General features: G+C 41.6%; 1 protein-coding gene across 1 annotated transcript; it reads left to right on the top strand.

The window, feature by feature from the left end:
• On the top strand, positions 1–21,611 carry LOC311066041 (ERC protein 2). Its single transcript, XM_084087011.1, has 8 exons — positions 1–114; positions 3,564–3,757; positions 10,279–10,357; positions 10,867–11,027; positions 14,199–14,316; positions 17,984–18,112; positions 19,355–19,410; positions 20,516–21,611. The coding sequence occupies exons 1-7, from the start codon at positions 43–45 to the stop codon at positions 19,379–19,381; spliced, it is 780 nt and encodes a 259-aa protein (XP_083943137.1). The 5' UTR covers positions 1–42; the 3' UTR covers positions 19,382–19,410; positions 20,516–21,611.
• Positions 21,612–24,504: the final 2,893 nt, after the last annotated feature.

The following is a 24,504-nucleotide window of genomic DNA, read 5'->3' as shown; positions in this document are numbered from 1 at the left end:
TAACCACTACTTTATCTTCTGTGACAGATAGAAGAGGCAGAAATGCATAAGAATGAAAATAAGGAACTGAAAAGCAAACTCGCCTCCCTTCAAGAGCGTCTCTCAGTCAAAGAGGTAGGTGAGGAGAAATATCAGAGGAACCCCTGCTCTGGTTCACCTCAGCTTTATTTGCAGATTCTGAATGTCTGTGTTGGACACACAGCAAACGTGTTGTTCGGGTCTTGGTTGGAATTATGATGAGATGAGACTAAAGAGTTGCATCAATTTTGCTCTCCGAACTTCAGTCCAAAAACCTGCAATCCAGTAAAATCGCACGATGGCTCAGGTTGTAATGTTTTTGGTCGTGTAGAGAGAGAGGAACTGAAATACAGGGCTAGAAATACAACTAAATAAGACACAGGTGAACATAATCAGAAACCCTGTAAATGAAACCTAGAGAAGTAAAAAAGGAAAGGAGTGAGAGACATTCAAGCTATTCTCCTTATTAGGAGTCAGTGTCTCATCAGAATGATCCTGAAACTGATATTTCAAGGTAAAAAAAATCAGCATATAGTTGCTTTAAGTCAATGATGACTCTTTTGGCTCACATCCTCCTTCTGGTTGCTTGTATAGTCAACCGCTCACTAATGCCTGGCCTACTGTGGCTCATTAGTTTTAATCATGCCATATGCGTTTAGACAAAGTGATTTGATGAAACCAAACAACGGTGAAACACCAGCCAATGGGATTACTGCATACACGTTAGTCTAAGGGGCTGTTTACACGACACCGTTTCAACTAAACTCATAAAACTTTTTGTGCGTTTTGGCCTTTCGTTTACATGACAACGGTGTTTTGGAAGCCTGAAAGCACAAAGTTTTGAAAACGAGTTTCAAAGTGCAAGTTTTTGAAAACGGTCTCCGTGTAAACAACAAAAGTGTGAATCTCTGAAGACGATGACGTCATGCACATGTGTATTACGTGTTCAGTCTTTAGTGTTTCATCGCCATCTAGTGGCCTGGCAGCAGAAAACAGCGTTTTTAGTCATTTACGCTGATCCGTGTGAATGAGGATCGTTTTGACAATGATGTCGTCAGTACGCAGAAAAATCAAAGGACAAACTTATCCGGTCTCTGGTGCACGAAAAATTTTATGTTTTTTTTTTTTTCACATTTTTTACTTCATTGGAATGGTTTGACTATGGTTTGACATTGAGACTTTGGTAAAGGTTTTACCAAAAAAAATCATGGACATGATTCGAAAAGGTTTAATGGTCCTGAAAAATAGTCACACTTGAGCTCCTTGCGGTCAAAAATGAGCGCATTAGAAATGAATGGAGATGAATTTCCTCTAGTGGAAGCGTTTGGTACTGCAGCCGAACACAATCTGAGAAATCAGGCTCACATTTGGAACACAATTTGTTTAGATTTATGCCTTTGATTTTCAAGCAGTTTTAGAGTAAAATGTGATTTTGAAAATATATATTTCATATAAAAATTGAAAATAGTATTTTTGTGCATTTTTCATAACAATACACGTAAAATTCTGATACTTTTTTTAAGTTCACTTTTTAAAATAAATGTTTACTTCAGCAATAATCTGCCAAGTGTCGTCTTTGAAAAGAGATCAAACTGAAGTCTGTTGCTTTAAAGCGTTCACGACTTTAAAGATTTACCACAGTTTAAGTTGGAAATTAAATATTCAGGTCTATGCTCAAAAAGTGAATAATTGGATTATAAATACAGCGTAAATATAATTTAGTATAAAAAATCCCTTAAAAATACAAAATATGAAATTTTGGCTAAATCGTTGGTGCTTCTTAGTTCCACACCCAATTTGTGGGCCTAATTAGCATAATTACTTTTGCGAATTGGGTTATAAAACAAATATGTGCAATTAATTAACACTGTCAGCGGGTGCAATTCATTCTCAGTGACCCCTCAGTGTCACAGTCCCTGGGTGAGCTTGATATTTCTAATACAGTTTGTCTCTGAAAAAGAGAGAGACTAGATACGTCCTCATTTCTCGTTATCCCTTTCTGTTCATCATGTCGAGGCAATCAAAGTTTATGAGAATGTTTCTTTTATATTCTCTTGAGTAAACAGACATCAATCTAGGATAATTATACCTTCTTGCTTTCTGTCATGGTGCCACATGTAGTGGTGGTTTCACAAGAGGAGCATTCATAAACATCCTGAGACTTCACAGCGCTAATAACAGTATCGGTACGCTGATCAACAGAAGCCAATGATAATAATGGGATATAGCCCACAGGCCTCTGCATATTTACTGGATAGGTTTTATTGCTTTGTTGCAGTTATGAGTAACATCATGTTCAAACTAAGAAAATAGAAATTCACTATAGGCAAAACAAATCAAAACATGATTTTGGTTGGTTAAATTTTAATCAGTGTCTATGTTTGTTCTACATCTAAAGCCTTTATTTATAGATATGGTACACAACCCACTCATAACTCATAGCATCATTTTTGATTATGTGGACAAACAACATTACAGCTGTACAACTGTACTTTATGATAGAATATCTAAACAAGCATTCATGACGGTAAGATTTTATTTTTCTATTTGTAATAGATGGAACAAATACCTTTTGATGAACGGCTATGCTACTGTTCATTTTGTAATTTTATCTGAATGCCAACATTTGTATAATTTACACGTTCACATGACAGCGATGTCCTAAAAACGGAAAAGTTGTGTTTTTTTCGTACAGGCGACAACTTTGTCAAAATGATCCCCGTTCACACGGGTCCGTTAAACGGTTAAAAACGCTGTAGTCTGCTGTCTGGCCAGTAGATGGCGATGTCACTGAGTAAAGAAACACTACAGGCCTGTAGACGTAACACACATGATGTCATCATTTTCACAAATACATGTTTTTTTAGTTTACACAGAGAGTTTGCGTTTTTAGGCCCCCAAAACGCTAGTGTCGTGTAAATGAACAGCCAAAACGCATTAAAAAAATTCTGTATTTAGTTGAAAACTATGTTGTGTAAACTAAAAACAGTTTTGAGTTTAATTGAACTAATTTAGTGATCTGTGACATGTTGAATATCACGTTTTGTGTGTCTGTTAATCAGGGCTTTGTGGGCTCATTAATGTTTTTAGATTTGTGGAGTAAAAATTTTATTTTTAATTTCGAAGTGTAAAGATAAAATTAGACCTTTGGGGTAAGATGAACCACCCAGAATTGGCACAGATGTATCAGAGTGACATGTTTTTTCTAGTGATATTTTTTATTTATTTAGTACTTACTGTAATTCGTGGGGTTACTATTTAAAAATTCCATAAATTAGATCATCTTTGCTTTTTATTAAAAACCTATAGGCTAATTGAGTGAAATCATTCAATTTTAATTCATAGTGTTGCTATTATGACACATCTTCAATAAAATATGGGCAATTTATATTTACATATACAAGTCATAGAATTAATGTACCTTTCAGATAAATCTGTGGTTTGTATGTCAGTCAATGAAATTCCTGAATCTAGTGGAATCTATTTCAGAATATTTGGGATATAGACTCTGTTGACTCTGATGTGTGTGTTTGGCTGGGGTGAAGGTGTGTGAAGCGGAGTGTGTTGCTCGCTGGAACCCGGAGCTGTCGGAGCGCGTGCAGGTTCTCCAGACAGAAGCTGTTCGTCATAAAGAGCAGGAGGAGAAGTGTAATGCTGAAGTGCAGAGAGTGCTGGCTCTTCTGCGGGAGCTTCAGTCTGAACGCCTGGAGCAGGACAAGAGAATCCTCCAGCTGGAGAGGTATATGACAACCATATCTCCTTGAGTTTAAAGGGTTAGTTCACCCAAAGATGAAAATTAGCCCATGATTTACTCACCCTCGAGCCATCCTAGGTGTATATGACATTCTTCTTTCAGACACAATCAGAGTTATATAAAAAAAATGTCCTGGCTCTTCTAAGCTTTATAATGGCAGTGAATGGCTGTTTCTGTTTTGAAGTCCATAAAAGTGCATCTGTCCATGATAAAAGTGCATCTATCCATCATAAAAGTGCATCTGTCCATGATAAAAGTGCATCTGTCCATTATAAAAGTGCATCTATCCATCATAAAAGTGCATCTGTCCATGATAAAAGTGCATCTATCCATTATAAAAGTGCATCTATCCATGATAAAAGTGCATCTATCCATTATAAAAGTGCATCTATCATCATAAAAGTGCATCTATCCATCATAAAAGTGCATCTATCATCGTAAAAGTGCATCTATCATCGTAAAAGTGCATCTATCATCGTAAAAGTGCATCTATCATCATAAAAGTGCATCTGTCATCATAAAAGTGCATCTATCCATGATAAAAGTGCATCTATACATTATAAAAGTGCATCTATCCATGATAAAAGTGCATCTATCCATCATAAAAGTGCATCTATCATCATAAAAGTGCATCTATCCATCATAAAAGTGCATCTATCCATGATAAAAGTGCATCCATCCATCATAAAAGTGCATCTATCCATCATAAAAGTGCATCTATCCATCATAAAAGTGCATCTCTCCATCATAAAAGTGCATCTATCCATCATAAAAGTGCATCTATCCATCATAAAAGTGCTCCACAGGCTCCGGGGGGTTAGTAAAGGCCTTCTGAAGTGAAGCCATGCGTTTGTGTAAGAAAAATATCCATATTTAAAACTTTATAATTAAGCAATAAGCCCCTTGAAGCCGTGTTTTACAGTGGATTTAGAACAGCTAAGAGGGTTGTTAAGGTGATGATACACAGGACAACTTTTTGGGCAATGTTGCAGGGCAATCTTGCCGAGCGATTGTTGCTTGGGGCACTTTCCCATTGAAAATGGGCAATAAATATATATCTCCAATCCAATCCAATCCGCTTTATTTATATAGCACAATTTAAACAAACACAAGGTTTCCAAAGTGCTGTACACCACAACAATAAAAGACACAATAGGATAAAAGTAATAGAATAAGATAAAACAACATAAAATTATATAAGTCAAATCAAATCAAATAAATAAATAAAATGCACTGCCCACACAACACATTTAAATCACATCAATCACGATTACCTGGTGTTAAAAGCCAGAGTAAACTGCTTGCTAAATTATCTGAATAATTTAGATCGGTCGTGGGCCCTGTGTCCATCCATCCATCCATCTTCTACCGCTTATCTGGGACCGGGTCGCGGGGGCAGCAGTCTAAGCAGGGATGCCCAGACTTCCCTCTCCCTAGACACTTCCTCTAGCTCTTCCGGGGGGACACCGAGGCGTTCCCAGGCCAGCCGGGAGACATAGTCTCTCCAGCGTGTCCTAGGTCTTCCCCGGGGTCTCCTCCCGGTGGGACATGCCCGGAACACCTTCCCGGGAAGGCGTCCAGGAGGCATCCGGAAAAGATGCCCGAGCCACCTCAAATGACCCCTCTCGATGTGGAGGAGCAGCGGCTCTACTCTGAGCTCCTTCTGAGTGACCGAGCTTCTCACCCTATCTCTAAGGGATCGCCCAGTCACCCTGCGGAGAAAGCTCATTTCGGCCGCTTGTATCCGGGATCTTGTCCTTTCAGTCATGACCCACAGCTCATGACCATAGGTGAGAGTAGGAACGTAGATTGACCGGTAAATCGAGAGCTTCGCCTTGCGGCTCAGCTCCTTCTTCACCACGTCAGACCGGTACAGGGGCCGCATTACTGCAGAAGCTGCACCGATCCGCCTGTCAATCTCCCGTTCCATCCTTCCCTCTCTCGTGAACAAGACCCCAAGATACTTGAACTCCTCCACTTGAGGCAGGAGCTCTCCACCAACCTGAAGCGGGCACACCACCCTTTTCCGACTGAGAACCATGGCCTCGGATTTGGAGGTGCTGATTCTCATCCCAGCCGCTTCACACTCGGCTGCAAACCGTCCCAGTGCATGCTGGAGGTCCTGGTTTGATGAGGCCAGCTCGACAACATCATCTGCAAAGAGCAGAGATGAAATTGTGTGGTCCCCAAACCTGACCCCCTCCGGCCCCTGGCTGCGCCTAGAAATTCTGTCCATAAAAATTATGAACAGAACCGGCGACAAAGGGCAGCCCTGCCGGAGTCCAACATGCACCGGGAACAAGTCTGACTTACTGCCGGCAATGCGAACCAAGCTCCTGCTCCGGTCGTACAGGGACCGGATAGCCCTTAGCAAAGGGCCCCGAACCGCATACTCCCAGAGCACCCTCCACAAGATGCCGCAAGCCCTCCAGCACCCTGTAGAGGGTATAGAGCTGGTCCAGTGTTCCACGACCGGGACGAAAACCACACTGCTCCTCCTGAATCCGAGGTTCTACTATCGGCCGGATTCTCCTCTCCAGTACCCTGGCATAGACTTTCCCAGGGAGGCTGAGAAGTGTGATCCCCCTATAGTTGGAGCACACCCTCCGGTCCCCCTTCTTGAAAAGAGGGACCACCACCCCGGTCTGCCAGTCCAAAGGCACTGTCCCCGACCGTCACGTGATGCTGCAGAGGCGTGTCAGCCAAGACAGCCCCACAACATCCAGAGACTTGAGGTACTCAGGGCGGATCTCATCCACCCCCGGTGCATTGCCACCGAGGAGTTTCTTGACTACCTCGGTGACTTCAGCTTGGGTGATGGACGAGTCCGCCTCCGAGCCCTCAGCCTCTGCTTCCTCAATGGAAGATGTGACGGCGGGATTGAGGAGATCCTCGAAGTATTCCTTCCACCGTCCGGTGATATCCCCAGTCGAGGTCAACAGCTGCCCACCTCCACTGTAAACAGCGTTGGTAGGGCACTGTTTCCCCCTCCTGAGGCGCCGGACGGTTTGCCAGAATCTCTTCGAGGCCGACCGATAGTCCTTCTCCATGGCCTCACCGAACTCCTCCCAGGCCCGAGTTTTTGCCTCCACAACCACCCGGGCTGCAGTCCGCTTGGCCCGTCGGTACCCATCAGCTGCCTCAGGAGTCCCACAAGCCAGCCAGGCCCGATAGGACTCCTTCTTCAGCTTGATGGCATCCCTTACTTCCGGTGTCCACCACCGGGTTCGGGGATTGCTGCCTCGACAGGCACCGGAGACCTTACGGCCACAGCTCCGAGTGGCCGCGTTGACAATGGAGGTGGAGAACATGGTCCACTCGGACTCGATATCTCCAGACTCCCTCGGGATCTGGTCGAAGCTCTGCCGGAGGTGGGAGTTGAAGATCTCTCTGACAGGAGATTCGGCCAAACGTTCCCAACAGACCCTCACAGTACGTTTGGGTCTGCCGAGTCTGTCCAGCTTCCTCCCCTGCCATCGGATCCAACTCACCATCAGGTGGTGATCAGTTGACAGCTCCGCCCCTCTCTTCGCCCGAGTGTCCAAGACATACGGCCGGAGGTCGGATGAAACAACCACAAAGTCGATCATCGACCTACGGCCTAGGGTGTCCTGGTGCCATGTGCACTGATGGACACCCTTATGCTTGAACATGGTGTTCGTTATGGACAAGCTGTAACTAGCACAGAAGTCCAATAACAGAACACCACTCGGGTTCAGATCAGGGGGGCCGTTCCTCCCAATCACGCCCCTCCAGGGTTCAACGCCCTCGCTGCCCACGTGGGCGTTGAAGTCCCCCAGTAGAACGACGGAGTCCCCAGTCGGAGCACTTTCCAGCACCCCTCCCAGAGACTCCAAGAAGGCTGGGTACTCTGCACTGCGGTTCGGCCCGTAGGCACAAACGACAGTGAGAGACCTATCCCCGACCCGAAGGCGCAGGGAAGCGACCCTCTCATTCACCGGGGTGAACTCCAACACATGGCGGCTGAGCTGGGGGGCTATAAGCAAACCCACACCAGCCCGCCGCCTCTCACCATGGGCAACTCCAGAGTGGTGAAGAGTCCATCCTCTCTCGAGGAGTGTGGTTCCAGAGCCCAAGCCGTGCATAGAGGTGATCCCAACTATCTCTAGTCGGAATCTCTGAACCTCACGCACAACCTTATAGCCCCAGACAACATAGCTCCAAGGGTCATTCGGGTACTCAAACCCCTCCACCACGATAAGGTGGCAGTTCAAGGAGGGGGCCCTGTGTCTCATCTGGTTGCCCGTTGACAGCAACATTGCCCAAAAAGTTGCCCTGTGTATCATCACCTTTAGAGTGCCTAAAACCCCCTCAGCTGTTCTACATCCACTGTAAAACACGGCTTCAAGGGGCTTATTGCTTTTATAAAACGGTTACTCCATAAAAATATTCATTTTAATATTTATTTTATTCATAAAATAAACACCAACAACAAAAAATATAACATTATAACACATTTATTCCTCCGCCAAGCAGTGTAGTTCCAGAGAGGTTGCTAAGCAACACATGCAGCAACAGAGCATCACAAACAGCAGTTGCGCAGTAACACTAATGTAATGCGCTCACAGGTGTGTGTGTGTGTGTGTGTGTGTGTGTGTGTGTGTGTGTGTGGAGTCATTTACATAGATAGCGACCTATCTTAGCGTTTTCCTCCGGCCTCAAAACAGCCGGCCAATCAACGAACAGAGGGCGGGCTGAGAGCCGCGATGTAGACGCTGATTGTGCCGTGGATGCGTATATTTACTTCACATAATCTGCAAAAGTCGTTCACAGCCATGTTCACTCTGGTATTTCGCTCGATGGTTTTGTTTTCGCATCATACATGTGTTTACAGTGGAAGTTCGATGCGGCTGAACCGGCGCATAACACACGTCATAACCAAACATAATGTGATTGGCTTACAGGTAACCAATGATTTTAAACTTTAGACAAGCGCCCCCCCCGCAAGAAAGAAAACGCTTTTCAATTATGTCCTTCCAGACTCTGTCTACGAAGCAAAGCGAAGTAGCAGAGTTTGGTATTACCAGGCTATTCGAATGCGGCTCAACCAATCAGAATCAAGGACTGGAACTATCCGTTTTATAAAGTAAAATAACTAGCTTCCGGCCAAATGAACATACAAAATCCTCTTAAGTCTAAGTGCAACGTATGCGAGTAATGCGACGTACTGCTGATAATTACGCTACGCGATGACACACTGCGCTACTTCTGACGCCAGGAGTTGCGTAAGTTGTGCTTTAGGCGTAAGTAGATTGCGTATGTTTGTTTGGCCGGAAGCTAGAATTTTACTTTGTAACGCGTTAAATATGGATATTTTTCTTACACAAATGCATGGCTTCACTTCGCTTCAGAAACATTCTGAAACAAACAATTTCTTTGATGCATTATTTAAGAACGGTTTGGTCTATCAAATATCTTTTAATATCTTTTTGCCTGCATGGTCGCACAATGATCTGAGCCAATGTTGGTGAAATTTGTACAAACAGTGTTGGTTTAGGATGAGATTGAAAAAGTAGGTTTTCAAGAAAATTCTAAATGCCGGACAGACACTTTGACCGACTATGGCATAATATGTTTGTATGACTCAAGGAATCTATCAAGACTATTTTCATTAAAATATAGAAAACTAATAAAAAGCTAATAGCGTTTTGTGAAATTTAATTATAATTCTTTTTTAGTAAACTTTGAGTTCCTTCAGAGCATGACACATAAAGAGTTAACGTAACAACACGCTAATGCGTTTGTAAATTACAGCATTTTACGACAAAACTCGAAATGATTTTATGATTCAGTTTTATCATTTTTGAGCAAACCGTTCAGAATTTACAAGCAAATATAACAATTTTTCATATCTCCCGGACCAGTAGGTGGCGCTGTGCTTGTAATGGCATGTACTAGACTGGTCTCAATCCACTAAAGCATTGCGGAGATAAAGCCTCTCATCCATTTTGATGTGACTTTCGTCGAATTCGTTTGCACATTATTCAATAATGGTTGGGTTTATCAAAAAGCTTTTAATAACATTGTGCCAGCACAGTCTGAAGATGATTTGAGCCAATTTTGGTGAAAATCGGATGAACCGTCTAGGTTTTTCGGAAAGTTCAAAATGCTGGGAAACTTTTCATGAATCGAATCGTCACGAGCCAAGCAATCAAGGAAAATAATTCTGTTTCTAGCCCTTACAGTTCAAAAGTTATTAGCATAAACATAAGTGCAACAGTTGGTGGCGCTAGAGCGATTGAGACTCCAAAATTGCTGTGAGTATTGTTGAGGCTGTCATCTATCTGTGAAGAAGAAGAAAACTAATGGACAGAAACATCAGTTATCATTGCTCCAAAGAATTTTGAGAAGAAAAATACAAGACTTTCATAATTCAGCTCAATTCAGTTCAAGTTTTGCTCAACTCCTCATCCGCAACAGTGGCAACCAAACAATGTGATACACACACCTATACAACACCTGAGATATACTGTGTTGTGTTGCAGACAAGTTAAGGAGAAGAACCAAAATCAGTGTGTGAACCCAGGCCAAGCAGGAGAACTGAGTCCCAACACTCAAACACAGGTGAGAGTTCTCGTCAGTTCTCACAGATTATTACAACTCTCCTCAGAAACTGAACATGGCTTTATATTGCTGATTTATTCACACACAGTTTATTTTGGAATAGATTGAAGACAATTTTCTATATCTGTAGACAGGCTATCTTAGTATGGCTTCCTTATCCGGGTCTTTAGCAGAGCTTTCATGGCATTTCCCAGGTTTGTGGATTTCTGTAATGGGGAAAACTGACCAGTCTTTCGTCAGACGTTCTGTCAGTAACTAGCCTTTGTTTGCCTTTATTTAAAGGGCAAAGCAGCTCCAATAATCTTTTGGTGAAGTTATAGCAAAGACTTTTCCAGCCTATCTTGATCACTCCATTTTTTTTTTTTTTTATAAAAATGTGAAAAGTGTTTATGTGCTAGTTTAGTGTGTTTGTCTATAATTATGATGAATACTGGAGATAGATATGAAGGATATACATGGATATTGTGTGATAAACAACTGTGTGTTTATATATAATCTGATTCTCATAGTTGGAGGATTTGATGGTGGCTCTAGACAACACCAGAAGAGAGCTGGACGCCACACGGCAGCGGCTGTCTTCGACGCAGAATACTCTGTGTGAACATGACACTGAGCTGAGCCGGTTACGAGATGATCACAGTAAACAGCTCTCAGAGATCCTGCAGTTGAAGTGAGTGTAGGAAGCCTCTCGTTCAACAACGCTGACCTGTGTTCATATTCCTCTGGTTCCTCTGCAACCTTTCCGTCCATAAGTCTGAGTTCTTCATATGAGCAGCGCCTCATGGTCTTTCACTGTGCTTAGATGGCGGAATGATCTAACCCAGTGTTATTCAAATAGCGGACCGCGGGACATAATGGCGGCATTTACCGTTTCTACAGATCAAACAACGGAGCGGTTCACTCCACAAACACTCAGGGTTGATTATGGGAATCATCTTTCAGAGATATATCTATGATATTTTTATCTAGAGCCAAAAGTGCTTTGTTCGAGCCCTCTCCGCTCAATGCGTGTTGCTTCTCTCTATCCCTCACTGAACACGTAAAGCGCCGCATTAAGAGCTGCAGACGACGCGGTTATTTAATCAACTGAAGCAGAAACAGGTGAACAGATGAAAATAGATACTGTCGCTAAAACACTGCAGAAAACGCAAATGTCATCCAGATGACTCTGACCGTTCAACTAAACCAGACGGAGACTCAGTTAATGTGTGGCGTCTTTAGATGTGTCTTTCATACATTTAGCATTATTAATCAGCATATAAAGAGCATTTCATAATAAACAAAGTTAAATTTGGAAAATTATTTAGAGTTGGCAAGGAAAGAAAAACGTTTGAATTACTTGTTAACTTTGTTTTGTCCTCATGATGAGAGTTCTGATTATTAGATCATGTACTGAAGTAAAATATAAAAATGGTCCACACTTTTCTTAAGAGGTAAACCTGAACCTCCAGTGTGTTTCTCAGTGCCAAGGCCTTCTGTGTACCAGACACAAACATGTCTAAATGTAAAATAAATAAATAGCCTGTTAAAACCAGAGGTACTGTACTTAAGTACACTTTCTGAGTATCTGTACTTGTAAAACTGAAACTTGTTACTTTAACTACACTACATCTGAAAGACAAATATCATACTTTTACTCCACTACATTTCTGTCAAGGTCCTAGAGTAGAAAGAAACGTCAGTCAGGGCATGATTTTGGTTGCATTTTGGTTGGAAATGAAAGTCGGGTTGATGTCAGGACTCGACTGATGTTGGTTTCTGACGTCAACACGATTTTCATTTTCAACCACAATACAACATCTGTCTAACGTTGGAGATCCATGTCAATCTGATGTTGGATTCTGACATTAAGCTAATTTTCATTTTCAGCGTTGGGTTTGCTCTTCTAAATGCGAATTTTGTCCTTGTTTTGGAGCACACTAGCTTATAGATAACAGTAAGGCTGACATATTCAGCCAAAAAACTTTAAATAGGGCAGTATTTGAGGAAACAGCCATTTGGGTGTCCGAAACCATTGTGGACGTTATTGAGTGACTTATTCAATCCCACATTCAATCCCACTACTGGAACTGTGTTCTATAAATAAATGTGATATTGATATGAGGGCAGGCATAGATTCAGAGGCATACGGTACTGTAAGTATTACATACAATAATGCAACAATAATAAAACAATGCATTGACATTTACGTTTTAATTTTGATACTTAAGTACCTTTAAAAACAAGTACTTCTTAAAAATCAGTCTTTACAACTTTTACTTGTAACGGAGTAATATTTGACCAGTAGTGTCTGTACTTTCACTCAAGTAAGGAAGTTGTGTACTTTGTCCACCTTTGGTTAAAACATCTGATCTAGCCTTTTTATATTCATATCCAGTAGGGAGAAATATTTACTTTTAATATAAACTTTCTTTTGTGTAAATTTTACGAAGGACTACGGCTGCCTCAATGGAAATGTATAACTGTTCCAGAAAAGGCTCCGGAGCTCCATTGGGAAGGAGATGTAGAGACCGGAGCTCTGGGAACTTTAATTGAAAACCCCTGATCTAGGCATTCACGGCATGTTGGAATTACTTTAATTACAAGATTCCGTCTTGTAAAATCCGACCGGCCACAGATCGGAAACCAGCTGATAATCACTTCCTTTTATTTGATACGTGTTCTCTAAACTTGCACATTACTTTTATCTTACGCGAAAAACATAAGCGTGTTTGGCATTGTTGCGAATGTGAAAAGCTAAATAGTCTCCACCGGCTAGAGTTAATTAACAATGTGATTACAAGGTGTGTATAATTCAAACTACTTTAAGTAGCTCCCCACCAAATGACTGACAGTAGCTGCTGTTAAAGGAATAGTTCACTTAAAAATGAACATTTCTGTCATCGTTTACTCAACCTCAAGTTGTTTCAAACCTGTTTGAGTTTCTTTCTTCTGTTGAACACAAAGGAAGATATTTTGAAGAATGCCGGTAACCGAACAGTTAACAGTAGCCATTGATTTCCACAGTGTTTCTTTCTTACTATGGAAGTCGATGGGGTCCATCAACTGTTCAGTTACCGACGCTCTTCAAAATAACTTCTTTTGTGTTCAGCAGAGGAAAGAAACTCATACAGGTCTGAAACAACTTGAGGGTGAGTAAAGGATGACAGGATTTTCATTTTTTTAAGTGAACTATTCCTTTAAGTTTGCACATGTGCTGTTCTCCTTCCCCTCTCTCCTGAACACTTCTGCTCATTAACGCTCATGGTAATGGTTGCCAGATACCTAAAAAAGTAACCTGGTCTAATAAATAACATGAACTCATTTGTGCTCTGGGAAAGAGATTGCGTTCTCAAAACAATGCCTTGAATATGCACAGCAAAATGTATACAAACAAAAATAAGAGACAAATATTAACAATAGCCTACAGAGGAAAAGTGGCTCAATACCTGCAGAATCACATAACATGCCTTCATGGTTTTACAGTTGTTGCGGTTGCATCAAACAATAGTTCTCTCTCTCTCTCTCTCTCTCTCTCTCTCTCTCTCTCTCTCTCTCTCTCTCTCTCTGTGTGTGTGTGTGTGTGTGTGTGTGGGAGAGAGGGATTTGTTTAGAGAAGTCTAATGATTAGGCAGCGGTTTGTTAAGATTCCTTGCTGGACCTTTTGGGTAAAATTGTGCACCAAATACAGCCTAAACTCTTCCGATCACAGGAAGAAAGCAGGGGATTGTGGGTTATCACCGAAACGCTCCTGCTGTGTGTGTGTGTGTGTGTGTGTTTACTGTGCTTTGTGTTTGTGTCTGCTTCTATTTAAGTAATGGTTTACCGTATGCCGTAACTCCCGCCCTCCCCTTCCCATCAGACAACAGGCTCTTCTTGCGGTCGGTGAACAAGATCCCGTCAGGAACACGTCGACCCCTGAAGACGTGATGACCTTGAGGAGAGAGAAGGAGAGGTTCATGAATCACCCCAAACAGCAGGTCAGTTCATTATTCTTTCAATGTGAGTGAATAATATATATGAAGTTCCTAATCATCCAGTCCTGTCAATCATCACTACGAGCGGATATAAGCCGCAGTCAACACACACTAAAACCCTCCCGAAACACGCCTCTCTGGAACAACATCACACACACACTTCAGTTCACCAACAAGTGGAAGTTTTAAAGAAATCACTGGAAACTAGCGAGATCACAAAACCAACATGATGAAAGCGACCGTTTGCCTGTCGTTTGTGTTGTTTACCTAAAGATTTCAAACCCAAGCGCTGATGTTTTACCTCAGGTTTACAGTGAAAACTGATACATTGATCATAATGATTAACTTGTGTGAAGATTGCACATTAGTCACACACAAATAAAGTGGTTTACCGTTATTTCACAAAAGAAATAGGACACGTACTTAGGTGACTGTTTATCACATTACAACTACAAATGCCACCAAAAACACGAGCTGAGGAGCTTTAGCATCTCTCCCAGTACAGGGATATTTCAGAGCTTTAGCATCTCTCCCAGTACAGGGATATTTCAGAGCTTTAGCATCTCTCCCAGTACAGGGATATTTCAGAGCTTCAGCATCTCTCCCAGTACAGGGATATTTCAGAGCTTTAGCATCTCTCCCAGTACAGGGATAATTCAGTCAGAGCTTCAGCATCTCTCCCAGTACAGGGATATTTCAGAGCTTCAGCATCTCTCCCAGTACAGGGATATTTCAGAGCTTCAGCATCTCTCCCAGTACAGGGATATTTCAGTCAGAGCTTCAGCATCTCTCCCAGTACAGGGATATTTCAGTCAGAGCTTCAGCATCTCTCCCAGTACAGGGATATTTCAGAGCTTCAGCATCTCTCCCAGTACAGGGATATTTCAGAGCTTTAGCATCTCTCCCAGTACAGGGATATTTCAGAGCTTTAGCATCTCTCCCAGTACAGGGATATTTCAGAGCTTTAGCATCTCTCCCAGTACAAGGATAATTCAGTCAGAGCTTCAGCATCTCTCCCAGTACAGGGATATTTCAGAGCTTCAGCATCTCTCCCAGTACAGGGATATTTCAGAGCTTCAGCGTCTCTCCCAGTACAGGGATAATTCAGAGCTTCAGCATCTCTCCCAGTACAAGGATAATTCAGTCAGAGCTTCAGCATCTCTCCCAGTACAGGGATATTTCAGAGCTTCAGCATCTCTCCCAGTACAAGGATAATTCAGTCAGAGCTTCAGCATCTCTCCCAGTACAGGGATATTTCAGAGCTTCAGCATCTCTCCCAGTACAGGGATATTTCAGAGCTTCAGCATCTCTCCCAGTACAGGGATAATTCAGAGCTTCAGCGTCTCTCCCAGTACAGGGATAATTCAGAGCTTCAGCATCTCTCCCAGTACAAGGATAATTCAGTCAGAGCTTCAGCATCTCTCCCAGTACAGGGATATTTCAGTCAGAGCTTCAGCATCTCTCCCAGTACAGGGATATTTCAGTCGGAGAAAGCTCCCGAAAAACCAGAGTTGCTTTATTTTATGTGGAGCTAAATATGGATATCAGTCCGGTATAAAGAAAGGAGACGTACTGACAGATGAAATAAAAACATGATTGTGAGAACTTATATGATTTGTCTGATTTCTTCAAGCGGTCATATTTACCATGTTTACTATGGTAATGGTTTGGGCACTAGTCTTTTGCATCACGTATAAATATTTCTGCCTTATACGGTGATCAGAATCCACATCGGATCACAAACAGAAGGTATTCAAATATCAAAATGATGTTAAAAGTCTTTAATGCTGATGTTAGCTGGTATCTGGACTCATCCGGCGCTGTCGTCTCGAGTAAACTCTTCCTCTGTTCGTCACCTCTCCTCAAGCCTCGGGTTTGAACCTCCTATGAGGACAGAAAACCAAGTTCATTCACCATTAGCCATCAGGACTGGATGGGCAGACGAACTTATGAAAGATGTCACACTTAATCTGAACCAAGCGCAATATGACAAGATTCCAAACTAAATATGAAAATGCTGGAGCACAGCCAATCAAACCAGTGTGAGAAAGACAATCGCTCACATCACAATGCATTGATGAAATGCATGAAACTAATGGTGAACATGCAGTATAGCCTGTATTTGTATGACTTCCCTGATGCTTCTTCAGACGGCATGTGTTGTGGGATTTGTCACAGTCTCTGTTCCTGAACCTCTTGTCCATGTTTGATGTTTAACTCATAATGAGGAGTTCTGGACAAACGTGTCACGTAAATGTCACTGTCATGGCTGGATAGGATGCCGTTTGAGAGCACTTCAGTCCAGTCATTATAGCATTGCCTCACGAAGGTTGAATAAATATTTACTAATAAACACTGCCCGTAACCAACATTAACGGTTACTCACATACGGTAATGTACTACGCTATTAGACTGTTTGTGAGTCAGTGTCTGACCGAGTTTTGTGGGAATGTTGTCTCTAGGCCAAACAGATGACTTGTAAACAGTTGGGAGCGAGAGAAGGAATTTCAGGGAAGTAGTCATTATCTGTTTAACACTGAGTCAGTCGTTCTTCAGTGAGGAGAAGATGGGAACCACCGTCGACACATGAATGCTCTGTGATTAGTGTACTGTCACTATCATACTAGAGATGTGCAGCCTATATCTCAACAGTTTTTGTGTTGTATTATTTTGTATTTTATTTGGATTAACGAGTTTGTTTGCCCATAAAATCTTTAAGATATTAGGTTAAACTTATTTGGCTTGCTGTCCACTGAAGAGGGGCTCGATGAAGCAGCTTCAACTCGAGCTCTGACCCCACTCCTAACTCCTAACCCTAACCCCAGTAGCTAAATGTATAGGATATGATAATTGAAGGGCAAGGTACCTGAGATGAAGGTGGAGTTTGGGGAGGTGGAGGGATACTGGAACAGCTGATGCTGGAGAGAGGTAAGCAGCTGCTTATATACTCAGGCTGTTGATTGAAAGATTAGATGGGCTCACTCCTCCCTAACTTGCGTTTAGGAACTTCATTAAAATTGGAAGCGGTTGGAGCTTAAACCGGTCGTTTATAAAATGACATGAAAAGCCTGTTGTTTTCTTTGCTGTTATGTTCATTTGGAGAACATGTTTGAGGAGCTTCACCTCTTCTGATGGACCATCACTGAGTGACCAACACAATAATAATAAAAAAGTGTCTTAAAAAGTGTCTTTCGATCCTGCTACTCTGTCTGGCTTCCCAGTGATCCTGGAATCTCTTTCAGTGAATCTCTTTCAGTTGTGTTTAATGATGTGAAAGCTCAGATGCTATCGAGACAGTGTCTGTATCTTGTTCTGTTTCTTTTTCCCCGTCACCAGTGGCCTGGGTTCTCATTCCTAGTGTGTTACCATGGTTTCTAATTGATTCTCACCTGTTTCTTGTTTCTGTTAACGATCATCTCCTCAGTTTCCTCAGTTCTCTGTTCTGTGTCATTAATGTTATTGCTGACTGAAGTATTCTCTAGTTCTCTGTGTTTATTAAAGTTTCTTGGTATTGTTCATTCTGCGTCACACATCTTGTCTTTGTGGATTTAAACTACACACACTTTTCTACTGTGACAGTTTATATTGGTGTTTGGTTCCCACTTAAGTGTCTTTAGCTGCTATGTATTAACATTTAAATGAATAATTTGATACTGATCCTGTCCATCAGGCTCACAGTAGGATGAAGCACATGGCAGAACATTATGAAGATGAACACATCCATCCACAGTATTCCCATCATCATCCTCATCACGGACAGCAGCGAGAACTGATCTCCCCCCCGCCGGAGCCGGAGCAGGTCAAACACACTCTCACACACACAAACACACTCTCACACTAACACACTCTCACACACACAAACACACTCTCACACTAACACACTCTCACACAAACACACTCTCACACAAACACACTCTCACACTAACACACTCTCTCACACACACACACACACACACACACACACACTCTCACACACACACACACACTCTCACACAAACACACTCTGGGCCCTATTTTAACGATCTGAAACACAAGTATCAAACGCGAAACGCAAGTAACTTTGTGGGCGGGTCTTGGCGCTGTTGCTATTATACCGGCGGGATAAATGACTCTTGCGCTCGACGCAAATCTAAAATGTGTTGGTCTGAAGTCGCTTCATTACTCATAGGTGTGGTTTGGGCGTAACGTGAAATAAACAAATCAGAGCGTCATCTCACATTCCCTTTAAGAGCAGACGCGCTTGTTCCATGGCGGATTGCTGTTATAACGGCGGATTTGCCAGACGCACGCCAGGAGCGGTTCACAGCCGAGGAGACCGACGTTCTCGTCAGGGCCGTAAAACACAGAGAAGTGACATTGGGGATGGAGAAACACACCCAGATAAGCTTCGGTTAAACAGGCGTATGATAATTTGGGTAAATGTGTAAGCTAGATTTATGCCTATTTTTTCACATCTTCATGGACACAACAATGATTTATCTTGTGTGTTAATATTTTTCCTTGTAATAATGTATGATTTGCAAAAATGAAAACTGAGAAAGCAAAGTGTGTGTGTGTTGTGCACACGCTACATTGATTATGGCCAAGCATGCGCCCTTAAAATAGCATCTGAATAACGCGCCACTGACTTTAGACGAGGTTTCTCCTGGTCAGTGGCGGAATTGTTTTCTGAAACTGCAAAATAGCACCAGGGAACGTTTGCGCCGGAACACGCCTCCTCTTTGCACTGAACCGCCCCAGGGAGCGCTAGTTCATTCCCTAGTTTACCGACGTGCGTCTGTGGAGGGAAAAGTCCTCTGTGCGTCGGGTGAGAAATAGGAATGAGACATGCGTCGGTGTACATGTCAATTGCGCTGGGTGCAAGATAGGGCCCTGAGTGTGTGATATCTTATCATTAGGACTTTCAATTAAAATCAGAAAGTGAAATGTACGTAGTGTTTTGTGTACCGGGGTAATTCTGCTTTTCTACAAGCGCTATATATATATATATATATATATATATATATATATTTATTAGTAATATGTTGTGTGTTTGTTTAAGGATGATGAGGATGGCATATGGGCCTGACAAACCAGAATTCGGTCATGCACTGAAGGGTAAGTGATGCAGATGTCTATACTGTTTTTGCTCGAATATCTTCAAATATCTTAGATCTCCATAGCTTCACGTGAACATCAGCTACTGGATATTAACCAGATATAACAGCATATAGTCCAACACTGTGCCCACTGACTTTATAGTATCTGCACCATGGATAAAGGACAGTTCATCTGTAAAATCCAGACAGTCAACCAAATCACAAAATATTATGCATCTGACTACTGTGCATCAACTGACGTAAGGTTGCAGTGTTACTTTTATTTTAAAGTCATCATGGATGCTGAGACACCGTTTTAGCCACTATAGATGACTGGATTGCTCATGACGTCATAAAAAGTAAAGCTACTTCGCTGCCTTATTGGTATTCTCTATTTTATACAGCTAACACCTGCCACAGTGATGCGTTTCCTGTGTGTTTGTTCCTGTTTCCATGGTTCTAGTCACTAGTGTGTTTCTATGGTTTCTATGGTTACTGATTATGTTGCGCACCTGTGTCTTGTTGAGCTCTCGTTTTCCTGTGTATTTAAATCCTCAGTTTCCTCTGTTCATTGTTCAGTATTGTCTTTGCTAATTTGTGTAAAGCCGTTACATTCGTCTGTACCTGAGTTTCGTGTCTGTGTTATTTTCCATGTAAATATTGCAAATAAACAACGTTCACTGCTAACAGATCCTCAAAACCAGCCGTTGCAGCACGAACACTCCAGCTTTACACTCCAAGCACAACTAATATGCACAACTAATACATAATATGCTTTCAAAATCCTCAATATATTTTTATTTTTTGGTTTGAATAAAGGGCAAAGATGTTGGTTTTCCTTGGCTGGACATCCTCTTTGGCAACTAATGTGTGTGTTTATCAAACTAGCTTCTCAGTTTTTGACCAAAGCTGTGTGTGTTGTGGAAATGAGGATTTATCTAGACAAGCCGCTGTTGTTAAGTTTTAAAATGACTCTTTTGCACTAGCAAGGAAGGCTTCAGCTGTACCAAAGCAAGACACTTAATCTGTGGCAAAAGAAAGTAGTTCCTCTCACTCTTCTAATTGTCTCTTATAACCCTAGCAATGGTGGATTATAATCAACTAAAGCCTTTTTCTATTCTCAGTTCAAAACTGGGGCATCCCAGGTGGAGGATGGAGCAGAGACACTGGACCCGAGCTTAAGAGGGCTTGACCAGCCAGAACACCACGAGATTGAGTACAACAATGATTTGGAAATGTTGGCCTTTGTTTACCTTTCTCCAAACCAATCCTCCATTCTCACCAATGCAGCGCGAGATGAAACTGGAAGTTCCTCACAACTGCACGTCTCATCCAAGACTTTGGAAGTTATTTTGAAGCAGTCGCACACTGAGGTACCCGTTCAAATCCAGCAAACAAGGAATATCCAAAGTCATTGATCCAGGTGAAGGATGAGCAGAACAACTGGACCCGAGCTGAAGAGGGATTGACCCGCCAGAACTCCAGATCTCCTTGAGATCCAGCTGAGGGCATCAAAGACTTCGAGGACTTTGATGGGACTGTGTTTCTTTGACCCTGTTTTCTTCTGAAGAGACACTCGATGAGTGCAGTGCCTTCGCACGGACCCCCACTTTATTAGAGCGTTTAGTGTTTTGATGTTTAAGGGTCAGATTTACTAACAGTGTGCGTCAGCACAAACCCTCTTTTGGCCTTAAAAACTACTATAGGATTTACTACAGACAAGCAGCGAGATATTAGAGATGCAGTTACTTTGCAGCTGACCTTATTGCACATGCATTTGTAGGAGTTGTTCTGTCAGACCACAGTAGTTCCTGATGGAGGAGGAACAGAGAGTGCATCATTTCCTCCACTTATCTGGAAGACGTTATCCAAACATATCTTTTGCTAAGCCACATTATTTTTACACACTTCCCCATTAAACAAAGTCCATTCAACTCATCAGCTTGTTAGTAGAGACTTCAAGACCAGATTAGAGAGACATCCAAAATGTGTACTGTTGGTGTGCCATCAGGAATGATGTTGGAAAGCACTGTGGTAAAGCATATCATATGTACATCTGAGGTAAATGTTTTACATGTGAGAAATGACTAGTGTTCGTGTGTGACCTCCAGCAACCCATCTCCTGCACTGCCTGTGTGAAGTAGAGTGTGTGTCGCAGTGGATGTGGTGGTGTGTTATACTGCCTTGGAAAATCATGGAGTAAAAAGTGTTGGAAGCGACAGTGTGTGTGTGTGTGTGTGTGTGTGTGTGGCCTGGTAAACCCTACATTATGGGGACAAAATATCCCCACAAGGATGGCAATATCCGAAATCCTTGTTCGTGTCGGGACATTTTTTGGTCCCCATGAGGAAAACGGCTTATAAATCAAAAAAGTGATGTTTTTTTGAAAATGTGAAATTGCAGAAAGTTTTCTGTGATGGGTAGGTTTAGGGATAGGGTTAGTGTAAGGGAATAGAATATACAGTTTGTACAGTATAAAAATCATTATGTCTATGGAAAGTCCCCATAAAACATGAAAACACTACGTGTGTGTGTGTGTGTGTGTGTGTGTGTGTGCGTGTGTGTGTGTGTGTGTGTGTGTTTGAGAGAGAGAGAGAGAGACTGTTTGATCACAAATTTCATAATCCTTTTGTTTTGTTGTTGTACTGTTATTATTTTTTACTGCTGAGTTTCTTTAAGGAGACTCTACCTCTTTACCTCCTGTTAGAAAATGCACTTCAGTCATGTTGTGACCTGTGTGTTTTAGTCAATAGATGACAAGAGGAGGACATGAACACCTCTTTCTCTCTCTATCTCTGTGTGTGTGTGTGTGTGTGTGTGTGTGTGTGTGTGTGTGTTTGTGTGTGTGTGAGAGAGAGAGAGCGAGAGAGAGAGAGCAAGAGAGAGAGAGAGAGAGAGCACGAGAGAGAGAAAGCGAGAGAGAGAGAGAGAGAGAGAGAGAGGGCGAGAGAGAGAGAGAGAGAGAGAGATATTAGAGGGGCTTTTTTCTTTTCTTTTTCAGAGCTTTTTTCCTTTTTTCTGACATGCAAACAGAACACACACACACACACACACACAGAGAGATAGCAAGAACAAATGTTGTTTACTAAGGGTGTAATTATGAATTTGACATCTAAAAGAGTGTGATTCCAAATGTCTGGAAGATTTCTTCAAATGAAATAAGCAGTAAGATATCAAACCCTCGGGGTGTTTACGGGCGCTGGAGAAGTTTTGACATGTTTGTACTTTTAGTTGCTTATAAACATATTAATGCTAAAGTCTCATTGCACTGTATTCAACACACACTGCGACAACAACATATGAGCAGCGTGTATGAACAACTTTTACTTCATTTAAAAGTATAAAGATACTTCAAGCTTTATATAGACATATTTTTCATGTCTGTGTGGCAAATTTTACTTCATTTTTGTGACTCGCTCCAGAAAGTTGTTCACTGAAACTTTTTATTTTACAAAAGCACATTTTGTTGTTATTGTGAGTGTCAACAGATAAAACCTCAACAAAAACAAAATATTTACCGTTTCGAATCATGCATTATCTTAAAATTGAGTAAGTTATGTCCGCTGTCCATGTGAACGCAACAGCACTTTCTTCAACCCCAGAGGATTCATTAATAACATGTTTCATTTTCATGCTGTGTTTTAGATTGACATGCATTCCTCTTAGTGTTGTGTTGTGTGTTGTGTTGTGTTGTGCTGAGTTGTGTGTAGTTGTGTTGTGTTGTGCTGAGTTGTGTTGTGTTGTGTGTAGTTGTGTTGTGTTGTGCTGAGTTGTGTTGTGTTGTGTGTAGTTGTGTTGTGCTGAGTTGTGCTGAGTTGTGTGTAGTTGTGTTGTGTTGTGCTGAGTTGTGTTGTGTTGTGTTGTGTTGTGTTGTGTTGTGTTGTGTTGTGTTGTGTTGTGTTGTGCTGAGTTGTGTTGTGTTGTGTTGTGTTGTGTTGTGCTGAGTTTCATTGAGTGATTCCAGGGCTTGTGGGAAGGGTGTAATGCAGTGGATCTGACTGCAGGATTATGGAAATCTTGATCATTCTCAGGAGCTTTTCTGGCCTTCAGCTCTCCATAATGCAGCCGGTGTGGAGATGGGTCTGTGTTTTAATAGGCTTAAGCGTAAAAACCCCAATTGTAATATGACATTCAGATGACATTCAGGATTAGTGTCCATGTTCTGCTCTTCTCATCTTACTAAGAAACTGCCAACTACAGATTTAACCACATCTCTCACACGTACACTCACTTCTGCTGTCTAAATAGGCATTGGGTTCCTCTGACATTCTCCAGCTCTTCATCACATCTGATCTGAGCGTGAGGAGACACACAGAGGCGACGGCAGCGGGACGAGCCAGCATTAGAGGAGAGCGGGGCACAACCCAACACTTTCTCCTCGGGTTCAGAGTATTTATTTCTTCCCACATTAATATCACACATGTCTAGTTCAATTATGTGGTTTGTTTCATTAAAACAGTGTTTACTTTTTTCTTGATTTCCCTCAAAAGAATGGAAGTGAAATGTGACAACATGCCCCATATGTGGCGCACATTATAATATGACAGATTAAAATTATATCTGATATAATAAAAAAATATACAAGACAAACTAAAATATTTTTTCAATAAAATACAAATATAATTTTTTTTATATAAAATAATGGCATTTTTTAATAATTAAAAATAAACACATTTTTGATTTTGACAACAAACACACCTATACAGCATAATTCAGAACATAATAATAATTAATCATTTCTGAACATTGACTCTCAGTCTTTATTCACCTTTTTCTCGTGGTTTCTCAATAGAATTCATAAAAGTATAGAATAGAATAGAATAGAATAGTTCTAATAGAGGCTCATTGTAACACAGTGTGACAACATGCCCCGCCTGCACAACTGGGGTTTAAACCCGGCGAGTGTGTTCTGCTGGTTAGATCAGCATTAAAGAACTATCTCAACTGTTAAATAACTGATAGAAGATTAAAATAATATCAGATTTGTCTCATTTTATATAAACACAAAAAAACAGGAATGAAAAATTAACAGATGTAAGAAATTTACTTTTGCTATTGTTAAATAAATGTTGATATCTTCCAAATATTTCTGAATTGTGGCGCAGTGTTTTCT

This window comes from Abramis brama (genome assembly GCF_963993115.1).
Source record: "Abramis brama genome assembly, chromosome: 16".
Lineage (NCBI taxonomy): Eukaryota > Metazoa > Chordata > Actinopteri > Cypriniformes > Leuciscidae > Abramis > Abramis brama.
This window is presented reverse-complemented; position numbering and strand designations above follow the sequence as displayed.